Source organism: Mustela lutreola, chromosome 15, assembly GCF_030435805.1.
Source record: "Mustela lutreola isolate mMusLut2 chromosome 15, mMusLut2.pri, whole genome shotgun sequence".
NCBI lineage: Eukaryota > Metazoa > Chordata > Mammalia > Carnivora > Mustelidae > Mustela > Mustela lutreola.
The window spans coordinates 41,902,049-41,923,086 of NC_081304.1; the positions used below are offsets into that span (position 1 = coordinate 41,902,049).

Genomic DNA, 21,038 nt, shown 5'->3' on the forward strand with positions numbered 1-21,038 from the left:
GAGAAGACAAAGAGGAGATAATAGAGCCAAAGAAGAATGATTCGTTTTTCTTTGTATAGTCTGACCTAAATCAGGGCCTTGGGTTCATAAGTAGGATAAAGAATCATATCAATATGAGACCAACAGGACGCTTCTCTGAATGCAGACATGCTGTTTAACTGCAGTCATTATTAATGCTAATGTTTCTGCTGCTGAGGAGAGTAAAAAGGCAAAGGATGCTATAGACTGGCTTACTTTTCATGGATTTGGTTTTGTTTGCTCTGTACCTAAAATTTTGTGGTACTGGGCAGATTCTTGATGTATTCAAAATAATACATTCTTGTATTCATGAATCATAAAAGTCAATTCGGTTAATATGCATGTTCTCTCCAAGTTGAGCTTTATATTTAATGATATACCAATCAAAAATCAGCAGGATTTTATATATATGTGCGTGTGAGGAAATTGACAAACATTCTAAAGTTTGTGGAGATTGAAAAGACCTAAAATACTCAAGACAGTCTTGAAGAAGCTGGACAAAGTCTATCTCTTAACAGATAAATTAATTCAAAATAGATTATAAACTTAAATGTGAAAGGTAAAATAATAAAGCTTCTGTAATAAACATAGGAAAATAATCTTCATGACTTTGAGATATGCAAAGATTTCTTAATGAAACAAGTGAAGCATTAACCATTTTATTTATTTGTTTTTTGAGAGGGGAGCACAGGCAGAGGGAGGGGGCATCTTAAGCAGGCTCCGCACTCAGTGTGAAGACTGATACGGGGCTTGATCTCACCATCTGAGATCATGACCTAAGCCAAAATCCAGTTTAACTGACCTGAGCCAGCCACCCAGGCACTCAAAGCTTTTAACCATTAAAAAAAATAAATAAATAAAATTTGCGGACATGAACAACATTAACCTTAAGAATTAATGCTCATCAAAAGTTAAGAGAATGAAAGGACAGGTCTTAGACATATATTCCACAAAAAACTTGTTCCTAGAGTGTATTATGTTAGGCAATTTTAAAACAACTATGTGAGAAAGACCATTAGAAGTAACTATTTTACTTGACATTTTTTGAACTGTAAATTCTGTATCTGAACATCATTTATTTTATAAAGAGCTTCTTTATTTTATAAAGATTGGGGAAGGGGTAGTTCCTTTGCTAAACATGGGATTTAATTGTATTTTATGAATAGTTAAATTTCTAGTTTTTATATTTAGGATTAGGATTATTTACAGCAGTTGTTTTATTGGTAAAGGGCTAAGAAGAAGAAGCCAGTTTTGTATTGCATAACCAATTTATAGTGAATCTCAACATCACGGAGGTTAAAATTCTAAAAAACTGCCACCATAATGGGCTTTTTGTCCAGTTCTTAAAAAGATTTGAGACACTGTTTGGTAATGACCATTATTGACAGATGTATTTTAGTCCATTTTTTTTTAATCAGACAAGTCGGCTTGCTTTTTTTGTATTTGAGATCCTTTGAAGAGTTGGTGGTATTTGGGGAATACTTTGACTCTTTACAAGTCAAAGTCTTTACAAGAGTCCTCCTATTTACATCATAAGGCTAATCTCACACACTTGATTCCCACAAATAATGGGGTTATAGAGGGACTCAGGTTATTTAAATAGGGAGTCAGGCATGAAGTCTGGAGTTTGAAACTGGTACTATTCCTTCTTACTTATTTATATCATTTCTGAGATTCTTGGATCATTTCTACTGATCTAAGCACTGGTTTTGCACCTCTGGAAACACTGTGGAATGCCATCCTCTGATAAACATTTTGAGATAAAATAACAGTAATATAAAACAACAGGCATTTAAAAAATTCCAAGCAGAATTTAAAATATTGTACCTTTGAAGCTAACAATCACAGCTAAATGCTTTAGTGCAAATGTCTGACCCTGTTTTATATGGCTTCTCTACAAAAAGCCTCATCAAATCTGGAATAAGAAAGCCTCATTCTTCTCCATCAAGGTTTAAAATGTATGGTTGTCACTTTCTCTAGATAACCTCTAATTATAGCAGATAGATTTGAAGTGTAAAATAGCTTTGTCTAATGGACGCTGTCACTCATTGCATTCTGGTTTCCTCCAAGACAGGATGTGTGTTGTTCAGATACAGAATGGAGAGTCCGAAAGATGTCAAGTAAAACACTAATTTCTGTCTTCCTCAAACATCAAATATTCATGTTAAAAATTGTTCTATCGCATAATCAGAAATGAATTTGTGTGAATTTGTGACACTAGCTAATTATAGGGTTTTAAATTTATAGAAATGAAATAATTTATCTTTTATATGTTAAAAATTATTTTTGAAGAAACCAAAAAATCTGTTATCTTTCATTTATACCAAGATTCTAAGTATAAACATTTTAATTCAGAAAGGAAGGATCAAGATTCTTTATAAAGCATCTAAACTATTTTCAAACTTTCATGTATAACTGGTTTTAAAGTGAGTGAAGACTTTCATTACAGGAGGTTTTAGTTTAATTTAGAATTTTAAAGTGACAAATGCTTGGCTGAAAAAAAATGAGCAAAGGTTCTTCCACATGTAAATTGCAAGGGGAAAAGAAAAAGAGGAGAAATCTGTAGGTTAAAACTTAAAACACAAATCAACCGTAATATCTAAGTCTTATTTAGGTCCTAACTTAGACCAAAAATTAAAAAGAAAAAGAAAATTGTAAATTTCAGAACTGGATATTTGATGGTATTAAAAAACATAATTTTTAGACTTGATAATTATATTTTTTAGAAGTTTTTCTCTTTGGGGCGCTTGGGTGACTCAGTGGGCTAAGTGTCCGACTGTTGAACTCAGGGTTGTGAGTTCAAGCACCACATTATTTAAAAATAAATAAATAAACAAAATAAAAGCTTTCATCTTTTAGTGATGCTTACCAATGTATGGCTGAAATAAGTTTGCTCTTTGCTTCAGAATTATATAGGGAGAGTGGGGGTATAGAAGCAATAATAATTACATACGTGGATTACTAAGACTGGGTATTGATTACATGAGCATTCTTGATACTGTTCTGTCTACTTTTGTATGTTCGAAATTTTCCATAATAAAAATTTTTTCTTTAAAAAAAAACAAAAAACCTTAGCTAAAGATAGAAAATTTGAACTTGTACCACAGTTTATTTCCTGTTAAAAATTTCTTCCCTATTCTTTCACCCTCAGGTTTCTTATTAGTTAGGTAGGTCAGATTCTTCCATGTGAATATCATAGATGGGACTTAAAAGAATAGCTGGACAGCTGGTAGGGGAAGTAGGCCTATTTGTTATGTTTCAAAGGCAGAACTGACTTTGTCAGTATGCTGCTTTATAAAGGACTTGAATTTCAGATGCCTTAAAGTCTTTCCACCCTGGTGACTTCTTTTTTTGTACTTGGAATAAAATCCAAAATGCTTAACAAAAATTTAAAGAGATTTTTATGTGATATATCCCCTGCCTTCCTCTTCTGTTTTATCCCAATCTGTTTTCCTCCCACCCTCTATGTTCCATAAGCACTGGCATTTGTTTCTAGAATTTGCCTGGTTCCTTCTTGCTTCAGTGCCTTTACAGTACCTACTCATTGCCTGGCCAACTCCTATTCGCCCTTCAACTCTTAGTGTTACTTCAGGGAAAAAAAATTTTTTTTTTTTTTTAAGATTTTATTTATTTGAGAGAGAGAGAGAGAATGAGAGACAGAGAACATGAGAGGAGAGAGGTCAGAAGGGGAAGGAGACTCCCTGTTGAGCAGGGAGCCTGCCGTGGGACTTGATCCCAGGACTCCAGGATCATGACCTGAGCCGAAGGCAGTTGCTTAACCAACTGAGCCACCCAGGCGCCTTTCAGGGAAACTTTTGTCCCCATTCCTCTTGACTTTTTCCCTTCAAATAATATATATCATAATTATATAGTTGTGTAACTGCTTGTTTCTTTAATGCCTTCCTCACTACTAGTCATGAGAGCAGGGGTAGTATCACTTTTGTTTATCAGTATAACCAAAGAGCCTACTATGGTGCCTGCCAGGTAGAATGTACTTGGTAAACGTTTTTTGAATAGAGGAGTAGAGAAATGAATGATAAATGTGTTTCCTCATGCTCTTAGAGCAACACTGATTGTTAAAAATAATGGCGTTTCAAAACACTTGCCATGCAGCAGTCTGGTGGCATGTGGTAGAGCCCAGTTGGCCCTGTCATTTTAGTTTAGATAGAATTGTCTTTTACATAGTAGTTTTACAAACCCATCTTAGTGTTTAGGACTGTAACTTGACTGATAAATTTAGTTAATCTCCATGAGCAATTGTAACTAAACCTTACATCATTAAAAAGTTAATAGCATTTACTTGCATTTATGTCATATTTTGCTTCCTTTTTAGTTCTCTAAATTTGACTTTTTTTTTTTCCTTTTCTCAGGTACTCTCTGCCCTTGACATACTCCAACCTCCACACATTGACTATTTTGAAGAAATGTATCCTAACCAGGGAATGTGAAAGAAGGGGACAGTATTAATTTATTCTTCTAGCACCTTTGGGGGTTCATGCTTTAAGGTGTATAAAATCTCATCCTTGCAGAGGTGGTTGAGTACCTGGAACCAGGTAATTTTGAAATCCGACAGAGCAGTATTATCGATGTATCCTGAATTGTGATACCATAAAATGGGACTTTGGAGCACATTTTTTTACTTAATCTCCACACAGTCTATGAGATAGGTTATTACCATCCGCATTTTGCAGATGAAGCCAGTGAGGCAGCTATGTTGTATGGAACTCAAGAAAGTACTCTTGTTGCTATACAACAACTGCCTGTCAGTTAAGAGGATAATACTGCCCTTTTTTTCTACCACTTGGTCTAAGGTGAAAATTAAAGAGATAATGTAAGTTAAATCCCAAGTTCTTTGGAGTAATAGTGATGGTGCTGGTAATAGTCATTACTTACGTAAGTTTTTAGCAGATGCCAGGCACAATTCTAAGTTATTTACACATACAAGTTTATTTAATCTCTATAATAACCATCTGGGAGAGAGACTTTAACTGTTCCCATATTACAGAAGAGGAGATTGAGGCACAAAAGATAAAAAAGACTTGACTAAGATCACAGACCTTAGTAGATATTGAGATCGAGGTTCAATTCCAAATGGTGTGACTCTGTGGTCTTTATTTCAACTCCTACATGATTCTCTCAGGATAGAGGCTTTACCATTATATTACTACTGTTAATATGTAAAAATGGTATGTAAGGTATCATGGATGATAATAAACTCTAAAATAATGCCTAGTATTAACTCCTGGGACTGTGCATGAAAATAAAAAATTGGGACATAGGTTAGCCCTAGGAAAAGCATCACGATTTACCATTCTGTATTTAACTGGGTAAAACTTGGAGTGAAAGACAGGGAGTCCTAAATCTTTGAATTCAGTGAGCTCAGGACACTAGTTTATTGACCCAAAACTTGTTATTAACACTAGGCCTATGACTTAAGAGTGGAAACCAATATGAAAGCAGGATAGTTTTTCAGACTTAGCAATGAGATTAAAAATCTCATTCTTGCACAGGTGGTAGGTAATTCTATACTAGACAATTATCTTTGATAATTTCTTTAGTAACTGGGAACAATTAAGAGCTTCCCTAAGGGAAGGAGAATAGCTAAGCTGACTGGGGAATTGGGAAACGTTGTAAGGTGATAGAATTATCACTGATCAACACTGCTGGGATATTGTGATCTGATAAACCTAGAGCTCTTGAATGCTATAACCCTTGGTGATATTTTAACCCATGAGTCTTTTACGGAATTAATAAAGGCTTAACTCAGTGGACTTGGGGTGCACCAACCTTGCACTTTCAGAGAAGGGACTGGGTCTTGACCAGCTTCTGGATAACAAGAGCGTTTTGTATACCTGAGATCTTGGGCCTGGTCAGATAGTTCTTGACATATGCTTATTTAAAGAATTGAGGAAGTTCTTTTCTCCTCTACTGTAGATCAGAAGTAACAACTGAGGAGAAAGCATTGATGATTTCATTTCATAGACTTCCTGAAAATTACCGAGGTAGGGAACTCATGGGAGTGGAGCCATACTTGTGTCATTCTTCCAAAGTAACTTCCTACACCTGGCCAGGAGTCATCTTTATCCTTTTAGTTTGCTGGAAAGGAACCTACATGTTAGAAGCATTCCTATGAATGTGTAATGCTGTTTCTACCTGTTTGGAATTGACGTTGCTGACAACAAACCTTGAAATTAGAAGAAATCTTCTTTATTAAATAAGAATTTTATTGGGCTCCTGGGTGGCTCAGTGGGTTAAAGCCTCTGCCTTTGGCTCAGGTCATGATCTCACGGTCCTGGGATCGAGCCCCACATCGGGCTCTCTGCTCAGCAGGGAGCCTGCTTCCCTCTCTCTCTGCCTGCCTCTCTGCCTACTTGTGATCTCTCTCTCTGTCAAATAAATAAATAAAATATTTTAAAAAAAAGAATTTTATTGTATTGTAGGTTGTGTCACGGGTCCCCAAAATTACCCTCAGGTTCCATGATTTGCTGAAAGAACTCACAAGATCCAGAAAAGGTATTCTAACCATGGCTACAGTTTATTACAGCAAAAAGATACAGATTAAATCAGCAAAGGAAAGTGGTGCATAAGGCAGAGTCCATCAGAAACCAGATACAAAGTTCCAATTTGGCCTCCCCATAGAATTACACAGATCTTGCTTAATTTTCCCAGCAACAATATATGACAACACAGATAAATGTTGTCAACTGGGGAGGCTCACTTGAGCCTTAGTGTCCAGGGTTTTTATCAAGAGGTCAGTCAGGTAGGCATAGAGCACCCACAAGGGCTGACCTTAGTTACTCAGTCTCCAGCACTCCTCCTCTTCTACACCCAGAGGTTAAACTAATACAGCTGGCCCAAGGCCCCAGGCAAACAAAAACAGGTGTCACCATAAATCATACTGTTAGCATAAACTGTCTGATGTGACCAAATCCCCAGCTATACTAAGACACTCTTATGAGGCAAGACATTGCAAGGGCTCAAAGGTTATTTCCCAAGATTTGGTCCTGATTCCAGTCCTAAAGACTTTTGGAATGTGTTGGGTTTGGGTAGCCTACATCTGCTAAGTTAACCCTTGATTGCACCTAGGCCATCTGTGAGGAAAGAATGTTTTCGAATAATAAATTGGTGAATATGTTTATATATTAATAAGTGCCATATATATTTAGATTCTCTTCAGTGAGCACTTAGCTAATTTGTAATATCATTTTCTGTTCTATAGTTCAAGCATGAATTGTTTATATCAGGCATTAATTCTATATACTTGGGTTTGTCATTCTTTTAAAAACTTTGTGTGCTTCTGTAAGCTAGGAGTTCTCAATCACGTATTAGTGACCATAATTGGAGTCTGGGAGATCCTTGATTGATTATTATTTCTAATACTTGCAGAGCAGAGGGAAAGTTAGCATAATTATAGTTTAAAACCGTGAGTAGCATAGATAGGGTAGTACCTGTTGGTGGCTTATTTCAGCCCATTTTATTAGTTAGCATAATGTTTCTGTGCAGTTCCTCTCCAAAATTGTTCATGAATGTTGAATTAAAAGACCTTGTCATAAGTATTTGTGGAACCATCTGGTACACCATTTACTTAAATGTTTTACTTTCTTATTTAATTTTTTTACCTTCAGGTTAAAAAATGGACACCTGTTGTAATTAGTTAGCTACAAAAGAGTCTTTCAAACCTAAGCCTCAAATATTCTTTTTTTCTGTTGTATAATTTTTAGCTATAGATAGAATAATGCACAGAAAAAAAGGTGTTTTATACTGGTGGTGCTATTTGGAAAACACTGAAACCTTGCAACAAAAAAAGGAATTGTTCCTATAGTTGCCCCAGGATTATAAAGACTTTGTAGGAAGGCAGTTATTCATCTGTGTTAGCAGCTCCCTCTGTAGTATCTCAAAAACATGGCATACACATTACACACGGTTTTAGACAGTGGCTTTTTTTTTTTTTTTTTTTCTTTTAAGTTAGAGGATTGTTGTGTCTTTGCAGATTTTAGAATGGATAATATTTTGAGTTTTAAATGTATGATCATGGAATTGTGCTTTGAAGAAACTCTTGAGGTCTGTTTGAGGCTCTGTCATTTTAGGTAAGTTCTAAGTATGTTGCTATTCTAATGGATGTTCTACTATTTAGTTAGTTGATAAAGGAATCAGTTCATAGAGTCAAAAATATATATTTATCATATTATTTAAGTCATTAAAAGGAAATAAATAATCTTAACCTTCTATTATACATACAGTACCATTTATTTTTGTACTTTTTTCTAAGATTAAAAAATTGTGCTGTTGTATTTCATATGTAACTGTTACTACAGAAACATTTTAAGATCTCTTTACACTGATTTTAAGATTTTATTGATTTATTTCATAGACAGAGATTACAAGTAGTCAGAGAGGCAGGCAGGGAGAGAGGAGGAAGCAGGCTTCCCACTGAGCAGAGAACCCAATGCGGGACTCGATCCCAGGACCCTGAGATCATGACCTGAGCCGAAGGCAGAGGCTATAACCCACTGAGCCACCCAGGTGCACCTCTCTTTACACGGACTTTTTTTTTTTTTAAGATTTCATTTATTTATTTGAGAGAGAGACAGTGAGAGAGAGCATGAGCGAGGAGAAGGTCAGAGGGAGAAGCAGACTCCCCATGGAGCTGGGAGCCCAATGCGGGACTCGATCCCGGGACTCTGGGATCATAACCTGAGCCGAAGGCAGTCGTCCAACCAACTGAGCCACCCAGGCGTACCTCTTTACACTGATTTTAATGGTTAATATCATTTTAGAAAATCTGAGTCTATGAACATTTTGATATAATCAAATGTACAATAAGAGTATGATCATATAATATGCAGTTAATCATACATTTTTCCCTGACACTGTAATAAAATGATTGCAAGAGTGCCCATCATCAGTGGCTTGAGTTTTCTTTAGATAGCTCCTTAAGCAACTTGTAGAAAGATAATGTCTAGATTTTAACTGTTGACAAATCTACCTACAGGGTCCAATAGATTTAGCAGGAGTCCAATATGGAAGGAGCAATAAATTCTCCCATGTTCTCTGTATCTTGTAGCTTTTCTCTTTTCATATTTTTTAAATCTAATGTATCACCCTGTAAAATATGTTCCTTAATAATTAAGAAAGATTATTTTTTAACTGAACTTTTGGCTGTTAAAGGATTACATTATTCATTTTGCACTTCGACTTTTCTGTTTGGAAAACTGTGTGAAAATACTTCAGTGCTAAGTTACTTTGAGCCTACTGAAATTTAACCCAAGAGAAACCAGTTATAATTATTTGATTGAAAATTGTTTATCATGCTTTAGTAAGAATCTTGAATTCTGTACATAAACATGCCTTTTCCCAGGAAGTACTGGATGCCTGCCGGATTAGAAATAAAAAGTTGGCCTGCCTTGGGGAAAGTTTACTTTTACTTTGAAATATAATGAAACATGCTCTTAATGTTTTATGGAGAAGAATACTGGTAGAACAGGTTATTTGTACTAGAAGCAACTACAGCGTAAAACCAGTAGAAGTGAGAAGTCTAGTGGGGGATCATGTGTCCCTGTTTATCAGGACTCCTGGATTTTACCTGATGTCCTATATAATTATTAATAAGTTCCTCCTTTTACTATAGAAGTGTTTCTGTAATAGGTTTGGCCGGTGCAAGGCATTGCTTAAACAGGAATGTCTTGTCATAAAGGCAGCAAGGGAACTTCCATCCCCATTTTGACCAGTTAGAGTTCTTGGTGAGCAATAATGTAGTTTTGGGCTCCTCAAATGCAGTCGTTTTAAGTTTAATAGTATTTGTATAGTATATTTTATAGCAGCATTTTGTAATTTAAAGAATACACAATACATGACTCCTTGGTGCTGTGAAACAGCTCTATAGGGATGCCTGGGTGGCTGAGACGGTTAATGTCTGCTTGGGTCATGGTCCCAGGGTTCTGGAATCGGAGTCCCGCATCAGGCTTCTTGCTCAGTGGGGAACCTGCATCTCCCTCTGCCACTCTCTCCCTGACAAATGAATAAATGAAATATTTCCAAAAGAAAAGAAAAGAAAGAAAGAGCTCTGTAAACCTTAGGAAATCTTAGGAGTCTGTGAATTGCTAAGAACAAACAAAATGAAGTATGTTTATACATAAAGTGCACTCATACTCTCAATCAGACCATACCAGCAAGAACCAGAAATCTACATCTGAAGAGCTTTGAAGCTCCTCCATCTTATGATGAATTTCCTCCATCATATATATATGATCATATGATATATATGATTACATATATATTCATATGATATATATGATTACATATATATCATATGATCATATATATATGATAGAAGAAATTCTAACAATATGAGGATCTTCAAAGCTTCTTCAAAGATCTTCAAATCTTCAAACATATATATTTACATACATATATATATATATATATGGTGGGAAGTTCTAAAAGAATATTAGCAAATGGTGTGGAGTTTTAAAAGGAGAGATCACTTCAGGCAGGAAAAAAAAGAAAAATTGAAAAAAAAAACTAAGACTTCATGAAGAAAATGACATTTCAGCTGAGTATTGAAAGATGTGGAGGATTTGGACAGGTAGCCTTGAGGAGAATGGATATTCCAGATGGAGAGATTAAATATCAGGATCATCTTTTAGGGAATGGCAAGTTGTCCAGTTGGCTAGAATTTAGCTTGCATGGATAATGAGAAATTAAGCTAGTTGGGGTAAATCATGGGGGGCCTTGAATATTAAACTAAAAACATTCATCTTTATTCAATAGGCATTTGAAGGCACAGTGAAAGATACTTGTGATGAGGAATGACAGAATCAGAAGTGTCCTTTATAAACTTAACAAAGAGTTTCTGTTTGGGCTAATGAGGAAGTTCTAGAATTAGTAGTGATAGTTGCACAACATTGTGAATGTACATAATGCCACTGAATTGTACATGTAAAAATGGTTAAAATGGTCAGTTTTTTTTTATGTGTAGAGGCCACTTTTAGACAACAGACTTGAGCAATGGAAACTTGATCAAGGTCTAAGGGCCCACAGCGACCACCTGGCTGAATACAGACACGCCCATCAGGTAACCCATCTCAAAATATCCATTGGCCCAAACTGAGGAATGGGCTACTTACAACCAGGGATAATTACCAAGAAAGGGAAAATTCCATACATCCCCATACCTCCTCACCTTCCCACTTTAAATAGAACCCCTACTCACTGCCACCTTGAAGACAGTCTCTTGTTTGCTGTTCACCCCGCCACTACCTTCAATTTATTCAGTAAACTTCTATCTCCCTTGTTCTGCCTCGGGTGAATCTTTTCATTGCCTGCACCACTGGCTTCCCCCTGATCATTGTCCCACATCTGGGGGCCTGCATCTGATGGCGAGGGACTCCCCATTATGTATATTTTACCACAATTAAAAAAGAAAAAAACCTTAAAAAGGACGCAGCTCTTAGGACTGAGAGGCAGCAACTGTGATACAGACCCAGAAGGATTCTTGGCAATTCATTGGGACCTCTTTAGCCATGTAGTCAAGAGCCTGGGCTTTGATGTTGATGGCAGGTTGGGTATTCACAGAGGCAGAACAAGGAAATGAAAAAAATGGGGAAGGGCCTCCCTAGATCATCACAGAATGGCTGGCTACATTGATAGAGAAGGGGTTAATATCAGAAGACAAGTTGGTGTACCCCGAGAAAGGAGAGGTGAGATCCAAAGGCAGATGTTAGGGTGATAGCAAGCAACAGGTTTAGAAGGAGTAGTAGTGTGGTTAGAATATGGAGACTGTGCTCAAAGAAAGGAATTTGTAGTTAGAACAAGTTGTAGTCGTTTCAAGAGATAGAAAGTAGAGTTAGAAAGTAGAGTCACGCTTTAAGTTAGATGAAGTAGAATAGTAACAAAAGTCCTTAGAGTTCAGACAGTTGAGAAATTGAGGGATAGAGATTCTCTACCCTGGTTGCTCACTGAAATCATCTAAGGAGCTTTTAAAAAAAAATTCAAATGGGAGTGCCTGGGTGGCTCAGTTAAGCGTCTGCCTTTGGCTTGGGTCATGATAGGTCATAAAATCTTTAAAAAAAAAAAATTCAAATGCTCAAATCCTATATTCTGAGTTTGGTCCAAGGTATCAGTAAGTATTTTTGAAAAGTTCTTCCAGTGATCTGAATGTGCCCTCAGAGTTAGTATCCACTAGACTAAACTCACCAGAATAATTATCAGCGTGAATGTTGAAGTTACCAGTGACCACCTAAGGGACTTTTAAGAAGCAAATGTGAACCAGCTGATTGTGTCATCTAGCTAAGATCTGGATTACTGTGAAGACTGCTAGAAAAGACAAAGATAAGAGACTATTAGTCTTTTTGTTTCTGATATTTTTTTTTCTTTTATTCTTTATGTTTTTTTAAGGAGAGGGCTTTGAGCATTAGCAGTGGGACCAACCACAGCCTGGAAAGAGCAGAGATGGAAACAGCTTACTCTGTTTCCACTTGTTAGCTCTTTACATGAAGACTGCTCCTCAGAATGGTGTCGATGCTGTTCATGTATTCATCATAAATGCTTTTTGATGACCAAATTAACTGTGATTGATCTACCAATGTTTAAAAACATGAGGATGTAATTCATCTTACGTTTAAGCTTTAAGAAAGTTAGAATGTATTTTCTATTTCAGGCAGAAAGTTCCAACCGTATTTTCATTCTGACACAATAGTGGTAAGGATTTAAAATGAAGTAGCAGAAGTTTAAGGCTATGTGTGTCTTTGACTTGGAGCCTTGAACTAATTACCCCAAATCTCTGCTTCATTCATTCTTTGACTTTTTAAACACGATTAAAATTGGTAATTACTTTGTGTCCCATTCCATTCATTCAGCGGATTTTCCAGAGTGAGCATGAGCTAGGAATCAAGAATGTGCTGTTCCCTCAGGTAATTTCAGCTCCCATAGGCTTCACTAGTGAGAGAATGTCCCCAAACTAAGCATGATGCTGTTGAGAGAGGTAGTTTTATATAGTATGACCCCTTAACAAGAGCCAACTGTTTCCTGTGGGGTTCAAAAAAAACAGCATTCTGCTGCAATGCCAGAGAACACAATACTGTTGAATTTAATGTGAATTTGACATATTTGTCTCCAACATGGTATCTTCCCAGATGACTTATGATACTCAAAGTTCATTTTATGCATAACTTTAGAACTTTATCTTCAGGATAGAAGTACTAGCAGGTGGTATGAAGTATAATGGCCATTGTTGTTATCCTTAAGGGGTTCATGGTTCAATTGTGGATGATGCATGATTTTCAAATAATTATAATACTAGAGTAATTTTCTTTTCTTTTTTTTTTTTTTTTTATTTTACCTATTTATTTGATAGACAGAGATCACAAGTAGGCCGAGAGGCAGTCAGAGAGAGAGAGAGGAGGAAGCAGGCTCCCTGCTGAGCAGAGAGCCCGATGTGGGACTCGATCCCGGGACCCCGAGATCATGACCTGAGCCAAAGGCAGCGGCCTAAACCACTGAGCCACCCAGGCACCCTAGAGTAATTTTCTTAAGCAGAAAAAACTGCTCTGCCCTTCTCTTGTTCCCAAAAAGAGTTTGGAAGACTTACCTAGGACTTAAAGTTTTCATAGAATAAAATATTTTCTCTGGTCCTTCCTTACAGGAGCTATACAAGATCAATGACCTATTAGTAGGATAAATTATATTTTCAGTATTTCCAGCTGCATTTTTATTTTCCCACAAAGTTTTAGGCAGTATCTGATTTTGTGTTTGTGGTCCATGTAACTTTCTGCATAGCTCTTCTAATTAAGTGGTGTGGAACAGTGCTAATAGGTTGCACATCTAAGTGTATATTAGATCATTCATTACACAAATGTTAGAAAGTGAGCACTCTGAGCAAATGAAAAAGGCAAAACTTAAATCTTTTTTCTTACATCTTTTTAAAGATAAAATTGACATACAACAAACCTTCTATCTTGACAGAGAGGCAGACCCCTTTACATGGACCACCATTTTATTTCATCTCATCTTACTGCCATAAAAAGTACTCAGACTTCTCTGATACATCTCTCCTAGATTCTTTCTTCTTATAGATTTTTGTTCTCTATATATTTTGAACCCTCCCTGCCCTTCATAACTGGTTCCTTTTATAACTTTGTCTTTTAAAATGAATTTCACTTGGTAGGTAAGGAAGCATCTGTAGCTTGTCATATTGAGAGGCTTGTCTTCCCTTTAGAATGCTGTTTGGGGTTGTTTATACCACTGATAGCAATCTGCTCTCAGGTTTTAATGACATCATTCTTGCAGCTTTACAATAGATCAGACTGGAGTAAATTGCTCTCAAATTCTGTTGGGCAGAAGGATATTTGAAACCAGATTGTCTGGACACAGAAGTAAGTTTTTAGACCCGTTAAGAAAGGTTGGTGGGTCTAATTTGAAGGCTCATTGTCCTTAGAGAAAGTATTAAGATTTGTTATGATGGCAGTAAGGAGCATTTTATATGACTGATATAGGCATTTATCCCCTAAATGGATTAAGAGGTGATTGAAGAATTTGCCCTTTCTCTACATGAATTAAAATAACCGTTTCTAATCTAGGCAAAGGCTCTTCTTTCAGATATCTTTTTTAATATTCAGAAAAAAATAGTGACTATTTCCAATCATTTCTTTTGGCATCTGTTTCTTGACTCTTAGTCTCCATTTTTGTGTGTATGTGCATTTGCTTTGGAGAGTTATGATGGTGGGAAGTTAATCACCAAGCTTTACCATCTCTGTTTGACGCACATGAGCTTGCCTTTGCCTTCTTCAAGACACTTTGGGAAGAAGAAAGCTGTTTAAAGTAATCTTCTTTTCCTCTAGGATGCTCTTTCTGTTTATAGCCTTAGTGACAAGGACTCAGCCAACAGAACCTTTTGGGATATGACAGAGTATGTAGAATGAAGAACATAGTATGTATCTTTCCAGTGATTTTTCCCTTTTTTCTGGTGACAGAATTGATATTTTTAATTAGTTTTAAATTGCAAATTAAAGGTGGTTTTAATTTCTAAATTTTTGACATTCTATATACAACAGATTAATTACCTTAAAAATAAAAGGAATTTGCCATTGCCTGGGAAAGAGATTGTTGTATTCAAACATTTTAAAACATGACCTTTTATTCCATTGATTTCTATAGAGAAGCACAAGCATGCTTCAGAAAAGGTCAGTGATTCTAATTGAAGCACATACTGATTTTCTTTTTTTTTCTAGTTGCAAAGGCGCCCATGCTTTTTGTTCCAAAGAAGATGATGAGATTTAGGGCTGACCATTTGTTACAAGAGAAAGCAATTCTCTCTGTGATGCGTTGCTGTTTTTCTTCCACATGGAAAGCATTGCTTGAAATCAACAATATCCATAAACCAGAGTTTCATTATCCATGCTATTTAATGCCCTCATTTTTATTTCAGAGGCAGTTACATATCTGAGATCTAGGTTGAAATTTCCCTCCTCTATGGACCTGATTTGGGGGAAGGGGAATATGAGTCTATTAAAATTCTCCCATATTTATGGTTTTGAGATTTTCTTCTTTCAAACAGGAATGGCAAGATTTCAGAATTAATGCTTAATATGGGTTTGGGCATGTTTTCACTGTCATTCTTGGACTTTTCATATAAGAGAATTCATGGCTGAAGGAGCCAGACCATGACAATCCGTGTATTATAACTTATTAAAGTACAAATTCACTGTGTCTTTTTGGAAAAATCACCAGATTCCTATTTGTTCCAACATGTATCACACAAAGATGAAGACTCTTAAAAAAAGGGGTTATAGAACCTTTGACCAATACAACACCTACTTGATAAATATTTAATACTGCAAGATTTCTTTTTGGTCTGGCTTAGTGTTGGTTTTTGTCCAATGTGCAATGAAAAAAAGAATGATCAATTTTCATTATCTGAAGTCAGTAAAGACTGTTTAGGGAGTAAAATTGTGTTTTCAAAGCTTTCTGTCCGTATTCATTCTTTTGGAAATAATTTGATACAACAAATTCTCAGTTTTCTTCTCCCAATCTGGCTAAACCAGTTAAATACCCTTATTTTGTTCTCTGAGAGCTTGTAACATATCATTAATAATTTTTCTTACAAAATGAGTTGCTCATTGCACATAAAACATTAAATGTGTTCTCAAACTTCAGTTTATTTGAGCAAGCAGGTCAGACCACTGTAGTTCTGAACTGCAGATGGTGAGAGTTTTAGAACCTGATAGGTAGTCATCTACATAAGACCGTATTACAGATTCCACAGTTACATGCAACTTGAGCTGTCCAGGATGATGAGCTCTCTATTATTAAAGTGTTCATTTAGCAGTGCTTTTTTATGACCTATTTGCACAACACCTTATTAATAAACATTTATTCCTAATAGCTTCAGATTCCCCCAGTATTTATTGATAGTGGAAGCTGTGTAATGAATCGGTTTTATTCTTTCTCTTTTGTCTGAGAGGTGGGAATGATCTAAGTCAGAGACCATTTTCAGGCCTGAATATGGGAATGTGGAATATTGACCTTCATCCCATATTCTTGTTATATTTGGAAAACTGACTGGAGAGTGTCTCTATTTCTTCCCCCTGCAAAGCTTTGATGGCTCCTTCAGTACTAGATACTAGAACTTTAATTGATATTCTTGATACTAAAGCACTTTAAAATCAGTCCCCTTCTCCATCCTTCTGCCCTGCCATATTCATCATCCCTTACTTCTGCTGCCCAACAGTAGCTTCCTTGAGTTTAATAACTTACTATCACATCATGAAACAGGAACAGGGGTCCTCCACCTCTGTTTATTTCAAAATCTTAACAATTACTCCAGGGCGTACCTAATCAGCATTCTAACTTGACGTAATAGAAAATCTGTTGTAGTGGCAAAGAGTTTGGAGTCTGGAGCCATACTACCTAGATTTGAATTCCAGCTTTGCCTCTTACTATCTGTGTGACTTTGTGATCTTATTGTCTATAACTTCCCTGTGCCTAAATTTCCTGGTTAATGAAATGAGAATAATAAACGGCATCTCCCTCATAGAGTTATTTTGAGGATTAAATTGGTATAGATTGACAGACTGACTTAGAACAGTGCCTGGCACTTAGTAAGTGCTATAAAAGTAGTAGGGGAAGGCCTTGCAGAGGAGATAGAACTTACTGAAGCTGAAAGACAATAGGCATCTATTTGAATTTTCTGATGCCTACAAAATGCGTCAAGGCAACCACCAGCTACCAATAGATGGCATTAACAAGTACTTGTCGCAAACAAATGGATGTTCATAACAAACATAGCCTGTTTTTAGAGAGAATTTTTATTTTTTAAATAGGCTGTGAACTGTTAATGAGGAGTGAGTTGATAACTTCAGTACCTCATGTTTACTTACCTGCTCTCCTCTTCCCAGAAGAATGTATTCCACATACAACCCACTGGCATTTCCAAGACTTCATCCAGACTGAACCCACGTTCTGTGCTTCTTGGTCCTTTCTCCAGTAACTCTCCCAAACCCTTCCTATTAATTAGAAAGATAAGACATAATTTCCTACTTCAGCCCACTGTCCCAAGAACCATTCCCTTTCTTCTGCCCCATGGTTCTCTCTCCCAGTAGTGTCCTTTTCTGCCTGCATGCAGATTACCCACCCAGGCTTAGCATATTAGCAAATCCTAAGAATGTTTTAGAGAATGTTTAAAGTTCCAACTCACAGTTGGAAATTTTTTTTCTGCTTTGAAGAGAATCACTATAGATAGAGCAACTTATTCACACCAGCTCTTTGAAATACATGTGTTCCAGGTGACGCAAAAAAGGGGGGGGGGGGCTTGAAATCTAGTCTTTTCACCTTTACCTCTCCATTAAAAAATAAATATGTTTCTAAATTCCCAGCTGTGGGAATGAAATGCTGTCAGTCCTCCCAACTATTATTGGATGACAACAAAGCCACACCTAATTTAAGCTGTTGAAAAACCTCATAACCCCATTATCATTCTCCTGAACTGCCTAACCTTCTGTTTAACCTTCTGATTATTAGCCTCTTGACATACTTAATTCAGGTGTGAGCATTTAGGGAGACTCATAGGACCATTTATTTTATCTTTTTTGTATATCCCACTGTTCCGACTTTTATTTCTATTTTTTAAGGTTGGTAGATACCAGGAGGCATGTGTTACACGGAGACTCAGAGGTTTCAGAAGCCACTAAATATATCAAACCTGCCTTAATTGGAGGATGTGGGGAAGCAGTGGGGCTTTTAGCCACTTGATAGACCAGCTGAGTCTCCTGCTACCAATTCAATTTATTTGAGAGCAGCACTTCAGGGAACCTCACAGAGCACACTAGCGCAAACCTGTATGTTAGCCAGATACAATTTATTTATGTACTACTTAGTATATCAGTTTGCTCTCTGCATACTATATGAGTGTCATTATTAAATATTAAGAGCACTGATTTGTGCAGTTGGTAATAGGTTTAATAATTATGTTTAATTGATAGTCTTTTCTTCTTACTGATACATCACTTAAAGGTGGCAGGAGAACCAGATGGTAGGAAATACGATTAGGTTGAAGTAGCTTTTTCCAAAGGAAGTCTGTTATGCATGAGCTGAGCAGTTTTGTTTTGCATGTGTTTGTTTTTATTGTTTTAGTTATGTGGAATACTAATCATTTACTAATTTTTACCACCCTGAGATCAAAACGGAGAGACCCATTAGGTTACTAGAAGCCCTTTACCAGAAGCAGGGTCCCTGTGTGGAGGTTCTCAAAAGTCTCAGAGATTAGCACTTTTATAATTGCTCCCTTGGGTTTCCAATCTGTTCAAAACCACCCCTAGGTCTCCCTCAAAAATAATATGTCCTGTAGAAAACTTTTCGTGGTCTAAAAGGGTTTTATGTCCACATATGAAGGAATGTCACTATGATTGACATGTTTAATGCCCAAAAAAACCCACAAGACCCTATTTAATAAGTGAATAAAATTTTCTTTATTTTTATTTTTTAAAAGATACTATTTTATTTATTTAACAAACAGAGATCACTAGTAAGCAGAGAGAGAGAGAAGGAAGCAGGTTCCCTGATGAGCAGAGAGCCCAATGCAGGGCTTAATCCCAGTACCCTGGTATCATGACCTGAGCTGAAGGCAGATGCTTTAACCCACTGAGCCACCCAGGTGCCCCCAAATTTTCTTCTTTAGCAATGATAGCCTTAATCTTCCCTTTTACAACCAGTAACTTAAAGGATCTTTTGTATTTATTTTTTTAAAGATTTGATTTTATTTATTTGGCAGAGCAAGAGAGCACAAGCAGGGGGAACAGTGCGGGGAGAGAGAGGGAGAAGCAGACTCCTGTTGAGCAGGGAGCCTGACATGGGGCTTGACCCCAGCCAGGATCATGACCTGAGCCAAAGATAGACACCTAACCATCTGAGCCACCCAGGTGCCCTTAAAGGATCTTTTTAAACTTTGTGTGTTTTGTTTAATTTTTGTGTGTTTTTTGGTACTTGCATTCTTTTGCCTTTTTCTTCAGGGAGGGGGAAATGTTGGGAAAAATAAGAACACAGTCAGTCATACATTTTGGCAAATGCGTGGACTTTGATATTGGGCATTCCTGAGTTCATATCCTGTGTCCCTTCCTCCCATTAGCTTTTTGACCTTCAAAAAATTTTGTTGCTCTTCCTTGAGGCTCACTTTTTCTCAGTGATAAATGGAGATATTTTTCTTTGAAGAACTGTTGCAGGGCCTGGGTCGCTTGGTGTGTTAAAGCCTCTGCCTTTGGCTCAGGTCATGATCCCAGGGTCCTGGGATTGAGTCCCACATCAGGCTCTCTGCTTGACAGGTTGCCTGCTTCCCTTCCTCTCTGCCTGCCTCTCTGCCTACTTTTGATCTCTGTCTGTCAAATAAATAAATAAAATCTTTAAAAATTTTTTTAAAAAAGGACTGTTGCAAGGAATAAGTGAATTCACGTATGTAGTACATTTGGCACAGTGCCTGGCTTATGATACTTAATAAATTCAGTACTCTTCCTCCTGCCCATCACAATGATGATGATAGCAGCTACCAGGTAACTTTCGTTCCCTGTGTGCCAGGCATTTTTATGTAATCCACACACAACGTCTAAACCCTGGCAGTAACCCTGTGTGGTAGATATCATTGTGCCTATTTTATAAGTGTAGAAACAAACTCAGAGAAGCTATTTAACTTGTCCAATGTAATCAAGCAAGTAAGTAGCAGTTGAGATTCTTAACCTGGCCTTTCATTCCAAAGGGTAGGCCACACTGCCTCCCACTACCTAAATTCATTTAACTATTCATTTTTAAAACCAGGTTCTTAGTCTTCTCTTCTGAAGTAGAATTATTTCCTTCACCATTTTCCCCGAAGTTTATCTTTTGAAAGACAGAGCACAAGTTAAGAACGAAGGCCAGGATCTTGCATTTACTCTGCTGCATACTAGCTATGACCTTTGGTTGGTTCCTTTGCCTCTCTAAACCTCTCGACTTATTTGTATAATGGAACCAGGATATACTTATTTCTTAGCATAGTTAGAAGTACATGAGGCTAAATAAGTTTAAAGCTGGATGCTTAGTCTATAGAAAAGTCTCAATAAATATCAGCACTTTTCTTCTCAGTAAATCTTTTTCTTTTCCAGTCAGGCTTCTGTGGCCCTGTATTGTACATTAAAATCTTTATGCTTCCTTGTTGTCTCTACTTGATTTTTTACATAGCAATCTCGGTCTTTTCTAACCTCTTGAATGTTGCCTTGCCTTCATCTGGCTTTCCTCACTGTTTTGTCGTTGAGTTAGCGTGCTCTCTACACCCACTTGGTGCCCAGTCAGTATTTATGGATGCTAATGATGATGGTTACACAAAGATGCTGCTGGCACCAGCCCTGCAGCCTCTGAGACTGCTTTGAATAATCATGACTTCCTAAAAACAGAAAAGGAATCAGTCATCTTCCTCATAATTGAAGGTCAGAATCTGGTGTCAGCATTTTTTTCTGTGGTGATTGTGTAGCTTTTTCTGCAAAATTACCTTTCAGGTTTTCTGA

General features: G+C 36.9%; 1 protein-coding gene across 1 annotated transcript in view; it reads left to right on the plus strand.

Annotated features, from left to right (window-relative positions):
• The window catches only part of NLK (nemo like kinase), a 170,553-nt gene that overhangs the window by 102,458 nt on the left and 47,057 nt on the right, over positions 1-21,038 (plus strand). The window contains exon 3 of the mRNA XM_059150511.1: positions 4,389-4,444. Coding sequence (XP_059006494.1) covers positions 4,389-4,444 — 56 coding nt within the window. The remainder of the gene's footprint in view (positions 1-4,388; positions 4,445-21,038) is intronic.